General features: G+C 42.9%; 1 protein-coding gene across 4 annotated transcripts in view; it reads left to right on the forward strand.

The window, feature by feature from the left end:
• LOC121872037 (tubulin monoglycylase TTLL3-like) overlaps window positions 1-19,269 on the forward strand; it is a 67,039-nt gene that overhangs the window by 19,166 nt on the left and 28,604 nt on the right. For all 4 annotated transcript variants that reach the window (XM_042374685.1, XM_042374687.1, XM_042374688.1 and 1 more), the window contains one exon: window positions 17,767-19,252. In XM_042374685.1, the coding sequence (XP_042230619.1) occupies window positions 18,326-19,252 (927 nt within the window). In that variant the 5' untranslated portion in view covers window positions 17,767-18,325. The remainder of the gene's footprint in view (window positions 1-17,766; window positions 19,253-19,269) is intronic.

Below are 19,269 nucleotides of genomic sequence, written 5' to 3' on the forward strand. Positions count from 1 at the left end.
ATCCTGAACATCACCCATCCTTTTGTCCTCTATCCTATGTTATCCTGAACCTCCTAACCCCCACCTATCCTGTTATCCTGTTCTATCCTCATCTATCTTATGTTATCCTGAACCTCCTAACCCCAACCTATCCTGTTATCTTGACCTCCTACCCTCACCTAGCTTGTTATCCTCACCGATCCTGTTATCCTGCCTTCCTATCCTGTTATCCTGCTCTCCTATCCTGTTATCCTGCTCTCCTATCCTGTTATCCTGCTCTCCTATCCTGTTATCCTGCTCTCCTATCCTCAGCTATCGTGAAGATTGCCTGTCCAGTGTTGCCATCCCGGAAAAATAAAGAGATCGTTCTGGGGTGAATTAGTTCCGTACAAACAATTACAGGTTGTATATGGCCTCAGTCAGCGAGTTCTGGCTACACTGTTTTCTGTGGTCCTGGTACTATAGTTTTGGTCCAGGTAGATGGATAGATAGATAGATATATAGATAGATAGATAGATAAAGATGGATAAATAGATAGATAGATAAATAAAGATAGCTAGAGAGATAGATATATAGATAAATTGATAGATATAGATAAATAAAGATAAAGAGAGAGAGAGAGAGAGAGAGAGAGAGAGAGAGAGAGAGAGAGAGAGAGAGAGAGAGATACACTGTCTTGTATATATAAACAATACAACGCTCACAATACTTTAAAGTAAAACAAAAAAAAATTATCTTACTATACAAACAACGCCAGCACGAGCACTCACCAACATCTGGCGTTCGTCTTTCGCCGCCTTCAGCACACAGCCATGCATGCTTTCTGTGGAGGTAAATAAACATTAGTTATAACCCTGACCTATATGTCTTTCACTGTTTACATTATTCATTGATAATTCATGTTATTCTAAAGGGGGTTTCATCCTCTAGGGTAATTATTTATTTTTCACATCTTAAGATTCTACATCATCTTCACTACTTTATGATTTATAGAAATGAATAATAATAACAAGTGTAAAATCTGCAACGTACACAGAGAAATCCTTTCATGGGAATTGAGAGAGAGAGAGAGAGAGAGAGAGAGAGAGAGAGATAATTACTAAGATAGAGTTACTGTATATTTACACTGCTTAGAGTTACTGTATATTTACACTGCTTATCATTAAATGTTTACCAGGCAACAGGAGGAAGTTTTAAGCAGTCATATCTTCCCCGGCGACCCATCGTAAAATATGTACCTAACAGCAGGGCGGCTCACGGGATAAAGTTCCTCGGGGGTTGTGACAGCTAAATTGTCTTCATATTTGGTGTTTTTAAAGACGTTACTGATGATAGGTGGTCGTGAGAGATGACCTCCCCCCTTACCCCTGTCCTTCCCTTTCCTGTCTTTACCTTTCCCTGTCCTTCTTCCCTTTCCCAGCCCCTGTTCCCTACCTCCCCTCCTCCCTTCCCAGCCCCTCTTCCCTTCCTAAACCCTCCTCCCTTCCAATCCCACCCCCCCTAGCCCCCCCCCTCCCTCTACCTGAAGAACACGTCGCCTGTAAGATAATTTTGCAGATAATGTTACACCTGGACAAACACACCTCAAGGCTCTGGTCGTCACTGGACACACGAGAACACACCACCCAGCCAGCTGACGAAGTTTGCTGACCATTAGAGAACCTGAAAACCCCCGAGTGATTCCTGGATCATGGAAGAATGAGTGTACACAAAATTTATGCCGATGAACAAAATCCAGACGCCAAGTGTGGGTCCCGGTGATGGGTAAAGAGTCGGGTAAAAAGTGGGTGAGTCATGGGATAGTCAAGTAGACGAGGGGCGTGGCGCTACAGTGACATTACTGGGGCTGGCTGGCGCAATCACCACTACTACCAACACCTCCACCATCACCATCATCACCACCACCATCATCACCACCACCATCATCACCACCACTACCACCACCACTATCATCATTGAATTTATTTTTATAGAGCAACAGCGAGGGAGAAATTAAAAACTATTTGCATGATCTCGTGGCAATGTCCGTTAAGCCGCTAAGAGATATTTTATACCAAACAACAGAGGTAAAACATTGAAAATAATATATAAAATAAATTATTATCATTATGGCAGTTCTCATTCTGTTTAAGCTTATTTTTATAATTAACACTATTACTGAACACCTGTTTTTTTAGCGAGAATATTAACGAATTTTAATTTTGATTATTTACAAACTTAACGTCTTTTTTTAATGTTAATAACAATGAAGTTTAATCATGTTTGGTTTTGGCGGTAAAATGAACAATTCTTCACTTTGGTCATATATAAACATTGTATCTAGTTTTGGCGGGAATAATAATGGGTTAGTGCTTGTGTTTTATAACTAATGCATAGGTTTTGGCAGACATGTAAATAAACCTAGATTTTTTTTAATAATTTACAAACTTAAGAGTGGTGGAGAATATTGGATTAGGATGAACCTCTCGCCGACAGCTGGGCGGGTTTGGCCTCCACGTCACGCCATAGCAGACCCTCGCCCTTGGTGCCGCCCTGCATGACTCGTTACACTCTCACCTGCACCCTTTTACACACTACACCTCCAATAACTACCTATATACCAAGGTAACTTTAACCCCTTGAGTACGATAATTTAACCCCCCGAGGACGATAAACGAACACATTGAGTATGATTTAACCCTTGAATACGATGACTTAACCTCTTGAATACGATGACTCAAACCTCTTGGGTATGACTTAATGATGCTTTCATTTTGGACTGGGCATAAGTAGTCACAGTTTGAAAGAATTATAGATAAATTTCACGAATAGTTATAGTGAATAGATACATAGTCTTATAGATAGACAGAAGGATAGGTAGACTTTGGACAGATGGACAGATTGATACCAGGAAGATAGATGTCTTTTTAAAATACGAATGTTTACATAATTCTTGGTTGAGTGAACGTAAAGAAACACGAAGAGCAGCTGTAGTATTGTGTGTGTAGAGAGAGAGAGAGAGAGAGAGAGAGAGAGAGAGAGAGAGAGAGAGAGAGAGAGCACACCTAGTCACGCCACCATCACTCGCACATCATCAGCTAATCCTCATAATAAAGGTAACATTATCTCAACATTACCAAACATCACTTATTTCTATTTTTAGTCTAATTTCCTCGAGTCATTCCGTTGATTTATTTACGATACAATTTCATCCCAGAGGAGGAGAAGCGGGGGGAAGTCACTGTGCCTCGTGGGAGGACTTGAGAGGCACTTGAGTCTAAGGGCGTCGCTCACAGTGTTCCTGCTGTAGATTACCCGGGGTTAAGGTATTAGGTGTTTATAGGGTAGGACTGAGGTGAGGTCTCCGGCTCCCTGGCACTTCTCACTTACCTTAGTTAAGTCTAGGCTCAGTCGGGCGTCTAGTCTATACCATTACCTTTCCTCCTCTCTCACTATCTCTCCCTCACCTGCCCCACCACTACTCTCTTTCTCCCTCTCTCTCTCCCTCACCTACACCTCCCCCCTCATCCCTCCCCCAGTTGCCTCAGTACGACGCCACTTGTAGCGCTAACCGAGAGAGGAACATAAACACAACTTTATTTAGTCATTATATCAAATACTGCTGATGACTACTGCCCTAAAAGCTACATAACGATGCTCTTCTGTTGATTCGTGTAGATTCAAGGTTGGTTTAAGGCTGTAAGTACCGTGTCATGTACGTGTTTTAAGGTCGATTAAAGAGAATGGAAGTACAAAGACCCTCGAAGACTTTATCAATATTTCTCGTGTCACTTTTTAAGGGTTACGGTGTGGACTAAGAGCAGTGCTACTATTTTTATTTTATACCTTGCCTATTGGGAGAACGAATATACCACTCAGGTTGTGTGTCTGTCTGTCTGGCTAAGGTTAGATTTAATCCGTCTTCTTTTCACACACACGCTCTCTCTTCTTCGTGCCAATCTCGAACCCTTGACCTGATCTCTTAACAAGTCACAACAGGTCACTCAACCACCACGGAGACAGATTATGATGTATCACGAGAGAGGAACATGTCTTGCTTATGTCAGGTGATGATGATGATGATGATGATGAGGTCACCTTCTATCCTCACCATCACGTGATTGTGAGAAAATAATGATGGATTTGTAACATGATCAAAAACACAGGCCAACAAAGCCACGGTTATCCTTATAGTGAGGCCGATGGTCTTATATCTACTAACATCACCTGGGTTACTATAGTGTTATAATGATCTATAGAAAATATTGAGATAAATGACGTAGATATATGGTAATGAGGGTAATCATCCAGGTACTATGTATAGGTGAGATAAATTAATTACTTCATTAAGCCCTCATGAACACAAGTGAAAGAATGTCATTAGTAGTCATTACACCTGTACCAGCATATACTACATCTGTCTCATACACCTGTACCAACACTCACTACACCTGCCTCAAACACCTGCACTTGGATCTTGACGTCATCGAGTGGTCATTGAATTTCTATTTTTAGTACAGTTTTCACACAGCACAGACCCGACCTGAGAATCAATAGAGAACTTTGTCTGACCTGACCTGACCTGACCTGACCTAACCTAACCTCACTTAACGTAACTTAACCTAACCATATAGCCACCATTGATGACGTGAAACTGTTGCCAAAATCCAGATTAATCCACAAAACTTCCTCAAATGAATTCCTTATAGTGTAGTAAACCAGGTCTTAGGTTCACATGGTCTCAGGTTCACACGGTCTCAGGTACACACGGCCTCAGGATCACGTGGTCTCAGGTTCACACGGTCTCAGGTTCACATGGTCTCAGATTCACATGGACTGAGATTCACACGGGCTCAGGTACACACGGTCTCAGGTTCACACGGTCTCAGGTTCACACGGTCCCAGGCTCACACGGTCTACACGATGACTATCTCTCGTAAGATCAGAATTAAAAAATACCCTTAAGTAGTTGACTAAAGCTAAAATACAAAAAATTACCATCTAAGAATAACATCATAATTACACTAAGACTCTACCTGAACTAGATACCTTCCCTTAACACCAGATAAAGTAAACATTAAGAAAATCTTGTAGAAAAATGTTTGACGATGATTTTGTCTGTTAAGGGTGAACGTATCTAGAGGTAGAGTCTCAGTGTACTAATGAGGGTCATATGAAGATTAACTCCTAAGCTACCTGAGCTAAACAAACTTAATCTGATTTAACCTAACCTAATATAATCAAAGTTAACCTAATATAACCTAACGTAATCTAACGTAATCTAACATAACTACTAATGATTATTTTTTGGAGATATAACTTAAATCTTAGGGTTTACACCACCAAGTTTCAAACGACTTTTAGAAAATCACTTGAACCCCACATTGGTAACGTAAGGGTTTACATTAAGGTTCACACGACCCTCAGTGAACCCGAACCCCACATTGGTAACGTAAGGGTTTACATTAAGGTTCACACGACCCTCAGTGAACCCGAACCCCACAGTGGTTGCCTAGGGGTTCAAACAGCGGCAGGAAGTCATAATTAAAGGCGCGCTTATGCACATTCCCGCCAAGTTTTTATCCACAGTCGTTCAGTTACCCTATTTACACATCCACCTGGGGTCCTGTGTAATAAAAATAATAATAATTAACGGTTTATTGAAAGAGCTTGGCAGCCAGAAGGCTGAAAATATACAGTTACATATTTGGGGAATGGGTTTCGAATCACAAATAATATACAAGTAACATAAGTGATACAAATATGATATATAATAACTAGATGGGGAAAAGCTCAAACTACGTGTGTGTGTGTGTGTGTGTGTGTGTGTGTGTGTGTGTGTGTGTGTGTGTGTGTGTCCTCATGCGTTCCCCTCAAGAAGTGTGCACGCGTGTTTATTTTTATAGTTATCACGGTAAATGCGTGCATGTCTGTATATCATGCTCTGTGTGTGTGTGTGTGTGTGTGTGTGTGATCTTAAAAATACGGAATTAATGGAAACTCGTGACACTGTGCACCTGGCGAGACGAGATGATGGGTAATCAGCTTCCAATTACACACACACAGGAAAGACCATACACCCTTATTATACTCACACACATCAAAACATTACATTCATTAGTAAATTAAAACACAATGTATACATGTATATTTTAATCATACAACTACACATACACATACAGTATAATACAATCCCAGAGTACACTTGAGATTAAGACATTCACTTACATTCGCACAGTCATACATGTGGGAGAGTGTGTGCATGTAATGTACTTTAGGGGGACAACAGTAATTTATGGTCACGTGACAGTGTTGTATCCCTTGAATAAATCAATATTCACCACACGATACTGTTCTAGTCCTCTTCCTCTGGGGTGTTTAAGCTTCAGGTGATCCTAATAAAAGAAGAATCTATTCATCTTTGTTATTTTCGCTAGCCTTTAAAGTTAACAATAAGCTGATAGCCAAAAGAGTGATAGGTCAGCTTTAAAAGGGTGAAGACAGTGGTTGAAAGCTTAACCCGTTCACATATAGCTTCCGGGTTGGTGAACTTGGGGTCTAGGTGAGGAACGTGAGGAAGAGAGAAGGTGAGAGAAGGTGAGATGTTTGTATATTTTCTCCCCATGAAGGTGTGAACGCCAAGAGACATCAGTTATACGTACCAATATATTCACGCTACTTTAGGGTGTTGGTCATGACAAACAAACACAATGATAAGTACATAATTCGCCCCCGTGAAAACTCGCTCCTGTACAAATTCGCCCTCATACAAACTCGTCCTCGTAAAAACTCGCCCTCGTATAAAATCGTCCTCATACAAACTCGCCCCCATACAAACTCACACACACACACACACACATCGCCAGCAAGAGCAATCAGTAGTGCCTGTCGTTCCCCTCCGTCCTGTGATGACACTTTTATGATCCCCCGTCAGATAAACGTGTTCACCTACTCTCTGCCTGCACTGACGTTCACCCACCTACCCTCTGCCTGCACTGACGTTCACCCACTCTCTGCCTGCACTGACGTTCACCCACCTACCCTCTGCCTGCACTGACGTTCACCCACCCCCTGCCTTCTGCCTACAGTGGCGTACAGGTCAAGGTAGCATGACTCAGGAGGCTGCCACAGAAGACCCATCAATTGACATTTTAGTACTTTATTGACCCAAAGTTGCCTTGACTTGACCTTACCTGATAACACACAGTAACGCAGCCTGTGTGTGTGTGTAAACATAAGTCACTCATATAATCTTCACTGGCATGTACACCTGTCATGATGAAGTACACCTGTAATGAAAGGGTGCAGTAGTAATTATATCTGATGACACCACACCCTCCTAGTGCTAGCAACACCACACTACACAACACTAGTACTACAACAAGGTGACCCACACAACACACTGAACAACACTAATAACACCCACCACACAACACAATACCTCTAAGGTAGTCTACTGAAAAGCTATCAACCCACAGAGACCTCTTCACCAGCAGGCAGTCGCGGTGATCCATAAATAATGAGGAAAAAAAATCCATATCAGGTAAAAACATCCACGAACTCTACACCACATCCCCGCGAGCCTGATGACCAGACAGGTGAGGAGGGAATTCAATAGAGAATTGAATACAGGTGAATGCTGGTTGTATTATACTATTCACAACACTAAAAGGGTGAAAAATGTTATTCGTGTACAGAAAGGTTAATAATGTATTTTGTATTCTATATTTTGTTTACCAGAGCGTTGTTAAAAGGTTTCCAATGGGGGACGTATGTAAAAAAAAAGTTTGACTATTACTATGGCAGATGTGAGATTAAATGTTTGTGTTTTGTGATTGTAGTGTGTGTGTGTGTGTGTGTGTGTGTGTAAAGCGAGATAGATGCAGAAAGAGATAACGAAAAAGAGAAAGACAGAGACTAAGAGAAAGAGAGTTAATTTCATTACCAACACACAGTACAGAAAACAACATACCTGATTCTCTTATATAGATTACCTCCACCTGACACCCTTCTCAATCTCTCCTCACCCCCCAAAGAAAACAATTTATCCCACAACAAACTAAACCTAACCTAACCACAGACAAAAAAAAAAAAGATATTCTCAAGTAAAAAATATTCAGCCACGTTTACCCTGAGTTAGAGAGAGGTAGTGAGGGTTAATGAGGGTTAATGAGGGTTAATGAGGAGTGAAGACTATAGTAGCTAACTAACTTTAAATGTTTTATAGTTTTGTTCCTGTAGCCGTCAATTGGGTTACTTGTTAACTGCTCGTTACCTATGCCTACACTCACAGAAACACACACACACACACACACACTTTCAGGTCCTACGGGTGCTAATGGTTCTATTGGCTGGGTTTGGATGTGGGTGTGGGTTAAGTGTAAGTGTGTGTGGGTGGGTATAGGTGCGGATGATCTGTGGGTGTGGATAGGGTGTGTAGGTGTTTGTAAGGTGTAGGATGTAAGTGTGAAAAAAGCGTGGGTAGGGTGTAGCTGTCGTCATGGGTTGAATGATAGGCCTAACCTAACCTAACCTAACCAAAGCTACCATGCCTTAACCAAACTTACCCTATCCTAACCTAACCTAACCAAAGCTACCATGCCTTAACCAAACTTACCCTATCCTAACCTAACCTACCAAAGCTATCAAGACCTTACCCTACCCTACCCTATCCTAACCTAACCTAACCTAACCTAACCTAACCTAACCTAACCTATCCTAACCTAACCTACCAAAGCTATCAAGACCTTACCTTACCCTATCCTAACCTACTAAACCTATCAAGCCTTACCCTACCCTAACTTAACCTAACCTAACCTAGATTAAATCAGCATCAGGATAGGTTAAGCTTAGTGATTTATTTCCCATTACAGAATCTACTTAAAAAAAATCATTACTTTGAAAAAAAAAATAATAATAATTGAAAAAAAAGTTTGCAAGAGACACACAAATATAAATAATTCACCCTTGACAATAACGACTCGTGATCATAATAATTAATGTAACTCGATCTCTTTATAAATGCTTATAATGTGTATGAGGGACGTAACACACACTCATAAAAACAATTTATTCTAAACCTTTTGAGAGCGTATATTATTGTGCGTACGGGAGCTCAGACGTACCCTTTAATACCGAGTTATAATCTTGATACACGTAGTAATTATGTATAGTGTATAACATTTACTAATTTAAACCCCAGGATGATTGTGCCTCTCCGTCCACGACCATCCTGAAAAAACAACAACACCGGATCACATGAAGATTAGACACCCTAAGTTTATTTCACCTGAGGATTAATTAAACACCCTAGCGCTAACCTAACCTAATCTAATCTAACCTAACCTATTCTAACTTATTCTAACCTAATCTAACTTTATCCAAACTAACCTAACCTAACCTAACCTTTCAAGTTAGATTAGATTAGGTTACAGTTACCGTGATTAAACTTTAGGTGAATTAAGCTTAGCCATCTTTGCTAGGCAAATTAGTTTGATATTAGTTATTCATTTAACTTGAGGCTTATGTTAGGTTAGGTTAGGGTTTAATTCGGACATTTAATCTTGAGGTATAATAAGCTGGGGGGGGGGGCTATTCTTCAGGTGACCCCAAGCAACAATGTCATACGGTCTAACTCGGGAATCTGTGGAGTACGAAACAATTAATTTATAGCAGTCTGAAATCTCGCCTCGTACATCACAGCCTAAGCCAAATTGTGCAGTTTTAAACCCCGAGCAAGCAAATAAACTGCCGCCACACTGCCAGTTTAATGCAGACCCCACCACACGCACCTTCTTCCTGCACCTCGCCACGCCCCACACCCCGCCACGCCCCGTCCAGCATCACCCCACACTCCGTGACGCCCCCGTCCAGCTGCGCCTCGCTCCCCGTCACTTCCCGTCCAGCCTCGCCTCCCCCCACGCCCCGCCCCGCCCGCCTCCTCCCACGCCACGCCCCGTCCAGCATCACCTCCCACACTCCGCCACGCCCTGTCCAGCTGCGCCTGCCCCGCCACGCCCCGTCCAGCATCACCCCACACTCCGTGACGCCCCCGTCCAGCTGCGCCTCGCTCCCCGTCACTTCCCGTCCAGCCTCGCCTCCCCCCACGCCCCGCCCCGCCCATTACCCTGGCTTGACCTCAACTCACTCATGGCGACCAGCAGAAATTCCCTTCCCTCCGGATCATGGATATCGTGGACGATTAATGGGATCACCTGAAGATTATCCCCCTGGTTATTTTCCCTGATAATTAAAACGTTAACGATAACCTAACCTAACCCAACCTAGCCTAATATAACTCAACCTAACCTAACCCAATCTAGCCTAATATAACTCAACCTAACCTAACCCAACCTAGCCTAATATAACTCAACCTAACCTAACCCAACCCAACCTTAGCCTAATATAACCCAACCCAACCTAACCCAACCTAGCCTAATATAACTCCAACCCAACCTAACCCAACCTAGCCTAATATAACTCAAATCCCAACTCTAACCCAACCTAGCCTAATATAACTCAACCTAACCTAACCCAACCTAGCCTAATATAACTCAACCTAACCTAACCCAACCTAGCCAAATATAACTCAATCCCAACCTAACCCAACCTAGCCTAATATAAACTCCAACCTAACTCAACCCAACCTAGCCTAATATAACCTCAACCTAACCCAACCCAACCTGTAGCCCAATATAACTCAACCTAACCTAACCCAACCTAGCCTAACATAACTCTAACCTAACCTAACCCAACCTAGCCTAATATAACTCAACCTAATCCCAACCCAACCTAGCCTAATATAACTCAACCTAACCCAACCCAACCTAGCCTAATAATATAACTCAACCTAACCTAACCCAACCTAGCCTAATATAACTCAACCTAACCTAACCCAACCTAGCCTAATATAACTCAACCTAACCTAACCCAACCTAGCCTAATATAACTCAACCTAACCTAACCCAACCTAGCCTAATATAACTCAACCTAACCTAATCTAATCTAAACGAATCCTTAAGTTAGGTTAGGTTAAAGTTAGGGTGCTCAATCTTCAGGTGAAATAAGCAGGGAACTAATCCTCAAGTTAGGTTAGGTTAAAGTTAGGGTGTTCAATCTTCAGGTGAAATAAGCAAGGAACTAATCTTAAGGTCTGGGTGGAGGCGGTGTTTACTATACGATGAAGGACGTCCAGGTGTGGTAATGTGTCTGAGAGAGGAGAGAGAGAGAGAGAGAGACTAGCACATATAGCTTCACCACAGCACTTCATTTAAGAGAGTGGGAAAGATAAAGAGAGAAACAGAAAAGAGGAGATAAAGAGAGAGAGAGAGAGAGAGAGAGAGAGAGAGCAAAATAATGATAAATGATGTTGTAGTTGTGGTGTGTGTATGTGTTAACCCTCCCCTACACCTACCTCATTTCTCATCCTGGTTGTTCATACTACCCATACCTAACCTAACCTAACCTAACATAGCGAAACTCACTCCTTACCTAATCTAACCTATCCAACCCATCTCTAACTTAATTCTAACCAAAACGAACCTATCTCCAACCTAGTCTAACCAAAACGAACCAATCTACAACCTAGTCTAACCAAAACGAACCAATCTCCAACCTAGTCTAACCAAAACGAACCAATCTACAACCTAGTCTAACCAAAACGAACCTATCTCCAACCTAGTCTAACCAAAACGAACCAATCTCCAACCTAACACTAACCTAACCTACCCACCTACTATAGTGTATGTGTATCGTGTAGGAGAGGACGGAGGAGCCATTGTAGTAATCAAACCACCACCTCTTACTCTTCCCTTGTACTTTTACCTGTTGATGGTAATTTATAACTTACCTGTTGATGGTAATTTATAACTTACCTGTTGATGGTAATTTATAACTTACCTGTTGTGAGTTACTGGTAGTGGCCACTTTACCCAACATTTATACTTAGAGGTGAGAGCTAAATAATGTGCTGTAAGTATCATTCTGTTAGACTCAAAGATGATTATGGGGTGAAGGACAATATATTACTACTGAATACACAGAACTCAGGTCGATGTGGGAGTTAAAACCAAGAATCGTGGAGTTAGATTCTTAAAACGTTGACAAGGTTGATAATTCTCTTAACTGAAGATGTAAATGTATTTGATTTATTGACTTTAACACAAATTTAATATCTGAAAATAATACTGGAATTATATCGAAACTTTCTTAAATGATACGTTCACCCAAGTCAAGAGACAAAACAATGACAGAGAAATGTTGGGTAAATATTCTCTATTCTTGAACTGCATGATGGCAAACTCTCTCAGATGTAAACAGTAAGACGCCCCCACGACAGCCATCATAAAAGGGTCCAAACCTCTTCATCACCCAAGGCTCAAGACGATCTATCATAAGCCCAGGACACACACACACACACACGATGGCTCTTTGTGTCATCTATAACAAGTGACGAACTCATAATAATAATCTACACCTTACATGGCACACTTGACACCCACCTCACAGGGCCCTACAACACCCTCCTCCATCACACGAGCGACACTTATCCTCTGAGTGAGCCTCTAGCTGATAGCAATGGGGTCACGGCAGACGATACACAACACGGCTTAATGCTTCACCACCCATAAGTCTTGTGTCTATAATCTGAGACATAAACAAGAAGGGAGTTTAATCCTCTTTAATAACAGAAACTATCAGGAGGGGGTTTGATCCGCCTGACCAACACCGTGATATCTTGCCGTTTGATCTATAGTCTCAACCTGCAGAAGGAACAACCGGTTTCTTGCTCTTTAAACACTAAGACACCACAACCCGTTTTCTAACACCATAAACACTAAGGAACAACTCTTTTTCCTATACCATAAACACCGAGACACCATAACCCATTCCTTCACCACCTATGTCACTACACACACACTCCGAGGTTTACAGTTTTATATATGTAAGTTAACACTGTGGTGGAATAAGACATCTAAAGCACATTAAAACCTAATCTAACCTAACCTAACCTAACACGCACCACACCCGCATGGTCTCACTGCCTCCATGACTTGACACTGCCATGACGTCGCTTCTCTCGTCATGTTCCCCTCATTATCATTAAAGAGCTCACTACTACATCCCCCCTGTGTGTGTGTGTGTGTGTGTGTGTGTGGGTGTGTGTGAGGCCGGTTGCTGGGTTAGGTTAAGTTAGGTTAGGTTAGCTTAATCTTCAGGAATCCCTAAAATGCATTCCTATATTAAAGGTTGCCATATTTATTTATTTTATTACAAACTACTGTAGTGACAAGTACAGTATTATCCCGGATTGTGAACTCTCACGTCATCAATGTGAAAGTGGAGACAACAACAGAGGCAAAGTTCAGTAATTAAATCATAATGACCATCTGTTGGCTGGCTGGTAACATTGATGACTTAATTGTGTTGATACAGAAGAGAGTAATTTACTAACGAAGACTGGCACACTATGTTTACACGGTGGAAATAATAACGCGGTATTTAACACGTAAAGAACAATAAGTGTTTGTAGTGTCAGAGTCAGAGGGAAATGTGTCTTTACTCTGCCATCTGGTTGTCGGTATAAAACAAAAACAAGTAATTATTTCCACACAGGAAGTTTCATTCACTGACTGGTTAGTAATGATCACTTTAAGGTGGTTTTTATATTACACACAGATTAGGTTAGTTTTTGGGGGAGTAAGATAACGCAGCTCCTCACAGTGAGTCACTTACCCCGGGGCGAGCCACAACACGTCCTCACCGCCGCCCCGGGTACACTCACCGCCGCCCCGGGTACACTCACCGCCGCCCCGGGTACACTCACCGCCGCCTCGGGTACACTCATCACTTGGGGTCACTCACACTACAGTATAGGTAGGGGTGAGGGAAGGGAGCAACACATGTCATCAACGGAGGCGGGTGACGTCGACACAGGAGTGGCGTCTACCTCACCTGGCAGGTCACCTGGTCACACCTACACAGGTACCTGGATCACGCGCACCTACAGTAATTTATTTGCAAGTACCTGTGTGTGTGTGTGTGTGTGTGTGTGTTTCACTAGGTAGTCAGCAACTGGCAGCCTTACACCTGCCCTACCTTCGTTGTTGTTTAGAAATACTTTTGCTTTACTCAACAGACTACGTTTAAAGAGTCCATGTCTAATATTTATATATATATATATATATATATATATATATATATATATATATATATATATATATATATAAAATATAGCCAGGTAGGTAAAACATAATCTGATAATGTCTCACATCAAAAGGCTTGACTTGAAAATCTCTCTACATACAACCCCCGGGATGAACTCACTTGGGATCACTGTTATGTTTAGATAGTCCTCCATCACTCCACTCGTCACTAGTCAGTTTTTTACTTTTCATTTTATCGAATTTCACGATCACTCAACACCCAAGGCGAGAACCTGCTATTGTATAGTCAGTCAGTGATGGGTCCGACTGTCACCGATGAATGACCTTCAATTATTTGAGTACAACACAACCGTCACTGTAATAATAACTATAATAATACTGTAATAATAATAATAATAATAGTAATAATAATAATTATAATAATAATAATAATAATAATAATAATAATAATAATAATAATAATAACAGGAATTTCATACTAATTCAAGCTAAAAATATATGTACTTTCATCCACACGTCTTACTCGTGACCACGTATTGTAAACACCAACACTAACATTATATACCAAAAAATTAAATATTGACACAAAGCGTAGTAATTTTTTCTTTTTATGAATTATTAATGGTCGTGATAATAATTGGTATATAATCGATGAAAATAGCAGATTACGGTTTCCTTATTATTACTTTTGTTATTATTATTATTATTATTATTATTATGGACTAGAACAGGGGTCATTAGTCACCAGTTGTGTATTAAATCATATAATGGCTATTCCTGTGAGATGGTTCCATTATCCTCAACATGCACAGGTTGGCCCCAGGCACCCAGTGACTGAGTGCCACACGCAGCCCCCCCAAAAGGGTCAATTGCTCCGGCTGTCTTGACTTCTTACCTGACCTGACCTGAAACTAACTTAACGTTAAACTAACTTAATCTAATCTAACATAACGTAACTATCACCATCCCTCTCCACTGTGTGTGTGTGTAATGAAGGAGTCACACTGTGCCTCTCCCCTTAACGCCACAGTAACGACCATACACTCACTCAGTTCACCCCATCAGACACACCTGATTAGGGCCTCGGCTGCCCTCCATACACACAATCAATAAATCAACATCCAGTTCTTCACTTATATTTACCAGACCTAAACATGTAATGCAAAACTTTCACCTCAACCAAACAGAAAACAAATCGTGGAAAAGATTACCAAGAAAGCCCCATGTTTGGAGAGCGTTTAGGGTCAAAAACATTCAGAATTCTTCACTTGTCATCGGGTAAGGGATTCACGACTTGTTCTTTGCCTGGATATATTTTAACCTCCATCAAAAGTTAATGCAGTTTTGTGAGACAGCAACAGTAATAAGTGCGGGGAATCGAGTTATCTGATGGGCAAGTGAAGACGCTATTTGGCCTCTTAATCTGAGTTGTTCAAGACTATAGGGCAAGATGAAGCGTGGGCGGGCGGTGTTCTTACTTCCTCATGCTGTTGAATATTACCTTATCTTTACGTCCTTTCACACCTCCAGTAATAACTAGACTCATCAAAGGCCGTAATAGCTTCTCCCGCCGCGCCGTGAGGTACTATACGAGAGAAGACTGGACAAACTTTGAGAGAATCAGGATATCTTGTAGAGTTGTGGATGTATAGTGAAAAGCCAATTAACCAATCCACTACAATTCGTAATTATGGGATCACCTGAAGATTATCCCCATAGCTTATACCACCTGATGATTAAACACCCACACGTTACCTGGGGTTTAGGTTAGGTTAAGTTAAGTTAGGTTAGGTTAAGTTAGGTTAGGTTAGGTTAAGTTAGGTTAGGTTAGCGTTACGGTGTTTATTCGGCAGATGCAACAAGATGGAGGGCTACAGATGGAGAGACACAGACATAGAACCGTCTTCAGGTGGTGGCTCGCTGGCCCACCCTCACCTTCCCCTATGTTGGAACAGGTCACAGAGTGCACGTCTACTCCTGACACTTTTTCCTCCCCACCTATAATCTCCTTATTCTGTCCTCGTCCACACACACACACACACACTATAAGCACCCGATTGTACAAACAAATGCACCCACACTTGAGACACACGCACGTTTCTTAAGAGAGGCGTGCGGTGCGTGCGTGCCCACACATAGTGAGGGTGGCGGGGCTGGGTGGGGCGGGCAGTATCGACCCAACTGGGCTATGGTACGGCGGCTAGTAAATATTGCATCACCGCTCATGATCAGCTGACAGCACGAACCTGGAAACTGGGTCACGCTAACCCCAACACTCACTGTTCTTTTGAGTGATTATCATCTCAGGATATTATACAGCAGTTGTTCTTTTATATAAGTATTATCTCTTCTTCTTTTCAGTAAATATCCCAAGTTTATACAATTGTTATCTTTACCTGTTGTTCTCGTCAGGAAATATCGTGAATGTACGCCATCTTATCCCTTGAACCAGTGTTATCTTATTTGCTGGTCACCATGGTCCAGCTGGTCATCATAGTCCAGCTGGTCACCATGGTCCAGCTGGTCATCATGGTCCAGCTGGTCACCATGGTCTAGTTGGTAACCATGGTCCAGCTGGTCACCATGGTCTAGTTGGTAACCATGGTCCAGCTGGTCACCATGATCCAGCTGGTCACCATGATCCAGCTGGTCACCATGGTCCAGCTGGTCACCATGGTCCAGCTGGACACCATGGTCCAGCTGGACACCATGGTCCAGCTGGACACCATGGTCCAGCTGGTCACCATGGTCCAGCTGGTCATCATGGTCCAGCTGGTCACCATGGTCCAGCTGGTCATCATGGTCCAGCTGGACACCATGGTCCAGCTGGACACCATGGTCCAGCTGGTCACCATGGTCCAGCTGGTCATCATGGTCCAGCTGGTCACCATGGTCCAGCTGGTCATCATGGTCCAGCTGGTCACCATGGTCCAGCTGGTCACCATGGTCCAGCTAGTCATCATGGTCCAGCTGGTCACCATGGTCCAGCTGGACACCATGGTCCAGCTGGACACCATGGTCCAGCTGGTCACCATGGTCCAGCTGGTCATCATGGTCCAGCTGGTCACCATGGTCCAGCTGGTCATCATGGTCCAGCTGGTCACCATGGTCCAGCTGGTCACCATGGTCCAGCTGGACACCATGGTCCAGCTGGACACCATGGTCCAGCTGGTCACCATGGTCCAGCTGGTCATCATGGTCCAGCTGGTCACCATGGTCCAGCTGGTCATCATGGTCCAGCTGGTCACCATGGTCCAGCTGGTCACCATGGTCCAGCTGGTCACCATGGTCCAGCTGGTCATCATGGTCCAGCTGGTGTAAAATAAACCTTATGGTAGTGTCTCAATCACTTGACAGCCTCACACATATTCCGCTTCACTAAAACAATATTTCTGAACACACGGTTGAGTCTTATAAGTAATATATCCCAATACACTGAAACACTCCCGGCAGATATATAATGCAGTTTAATTAATACACTAGAGTGATATCTGTATAAGTATTTCAATAATTTCATGTAAATAATGAATTGTGTATAGGTGTTTATTTAAATTTGGGATGACTTATACTGCCTTAATAAGACTCAGGGTTATAGTGTAGTGTAATAAAGTAATTTTAATGAGTATTGTTTTTTTTCTTTCAGGAAATACGTCGAGGTGTGAGGGCGAGAGCGTCACCATGCTGAATGTGTTGTGAGGGAGAAGTGGTGAGTGTCGGGAGGATCCAGTGTGAGGGCCTCACCTCACGGCTCACACACACCCGGCGCCGCTATGTGCCTGGACCATCCTCACGCCGCAGGAATCCCCCTGCCGCTACTGTCTCTCACACCGCAGAGATAAGGCGTCTTCTCACTGTGTTACCCAGCACAGGAACAAGGAGGCCTACCCCCAGCCAGGTCGCCCCTATAGGCCTGCCGAGTACAGTCGAGGCCACTGACTCCCCCTCCCCCTCATACTGAGAGGTCATCGGCCGTGTGCGTGTCAGCCACTACCGCTATGACCTGTAGAAGGGCAACAGAGGCCCGCTGGCAACACAGCTCTGATACTCGTCGTTATTATCTACGAAATGAGTTTTTTCGTTAAGTGAAGTTCTCCATCAGCAGATCACACAGGGTAGATGACGCAGTTATACGATAGGGTTAAATTGGACAAAATAAATTAATTTCACATTTATTTTTTATGATAATCTGACAAAATCAAATAATGAAGGTAGCCATCCCAGGAAGAGCTATCAAGATGCAAGAGCACTTCGGATCATCAACAACACAACTCAACCCACTGTTAAGACACGGGAAGATTCCCTTCAACAACATAGAGATCCGGCCCACCATAGACTACTTAGCTCTCAACTCAGCCACTCAGAGCGCTCACGGCCTCGAAGACTCCACCCACCTCAACAACAAAGACTGGAAGAGAACCACAAAATTCTACAAAAAAGAACTAAAAGCGAAGGGAAACATTCGACCATCAACCGCAGTACGACGACACGTGAAAAAAATATCAGAAGAATTTACTATGACTCAAACCAAGTACGAGAACTCCGTCAACACGAGCGGCTCAGTGAAGACCTCAGAAGGTAAAGATAAATTCACATCAGCATCATCAACATCTTCCTCTTCATCAATAACAGTGAGCCAGAAACTACCGCAGTCCAAGTTCTCTAAGAACGTCTTCTCCAAAATCACGTGTTCTAAATGTGAATCTTTAACAAAAGTGTCGAGGAAGAACACAATGGCGCCTCTCGTTACCTCAGCCGTGACCACCACAGCTAAGACGTGTAACTCCGCCTCCAAGAGTCACTCCGCCAAGAGTCAGAACAATAAGAGCAAAAACAGTAGTGGGTCGTGCAGGGACTCTGGCTCCCCACAGAAGAAACTCTCATCATCCCTGAGTCCCCCAGGGTCCTCCCCACGTCCTCGCCACAGACACCCCAATGGTCGGTGTGTAGCGGGTGGAGTAGCAGCAGCAGGAGGAGGAGAGCCGGGCCTGGCACCTAACAGCCCGGCACTGCCCAGATCACCAGGGAGGAAGGGGTCCTCCACCTCCCTAGGGGGAATCTCTCCTCGCTCAAAACAGATGTCCTCCGAGCAGATCAGGAAGGTGAAGGTGTTTACAGAAAGAGCAATAATGGTAAGTAACCACACATA

This window comes from Homarus americanus, unplaced genomic scaffold (assembly GCF_018991925.1).
Source record: "Homarus americanus isolate GMGI-L3 unplaced genomic scaffold, GMGI_Hamer_2.0 scaffold51476, whole genome shotgun sequence".
Taxonomy (NCBI): Eukaryota; Metazoa; Arthropoda; class Malacostraca; order Decapoda; family Nephropidae; genus Homarus; species Homarus americanus.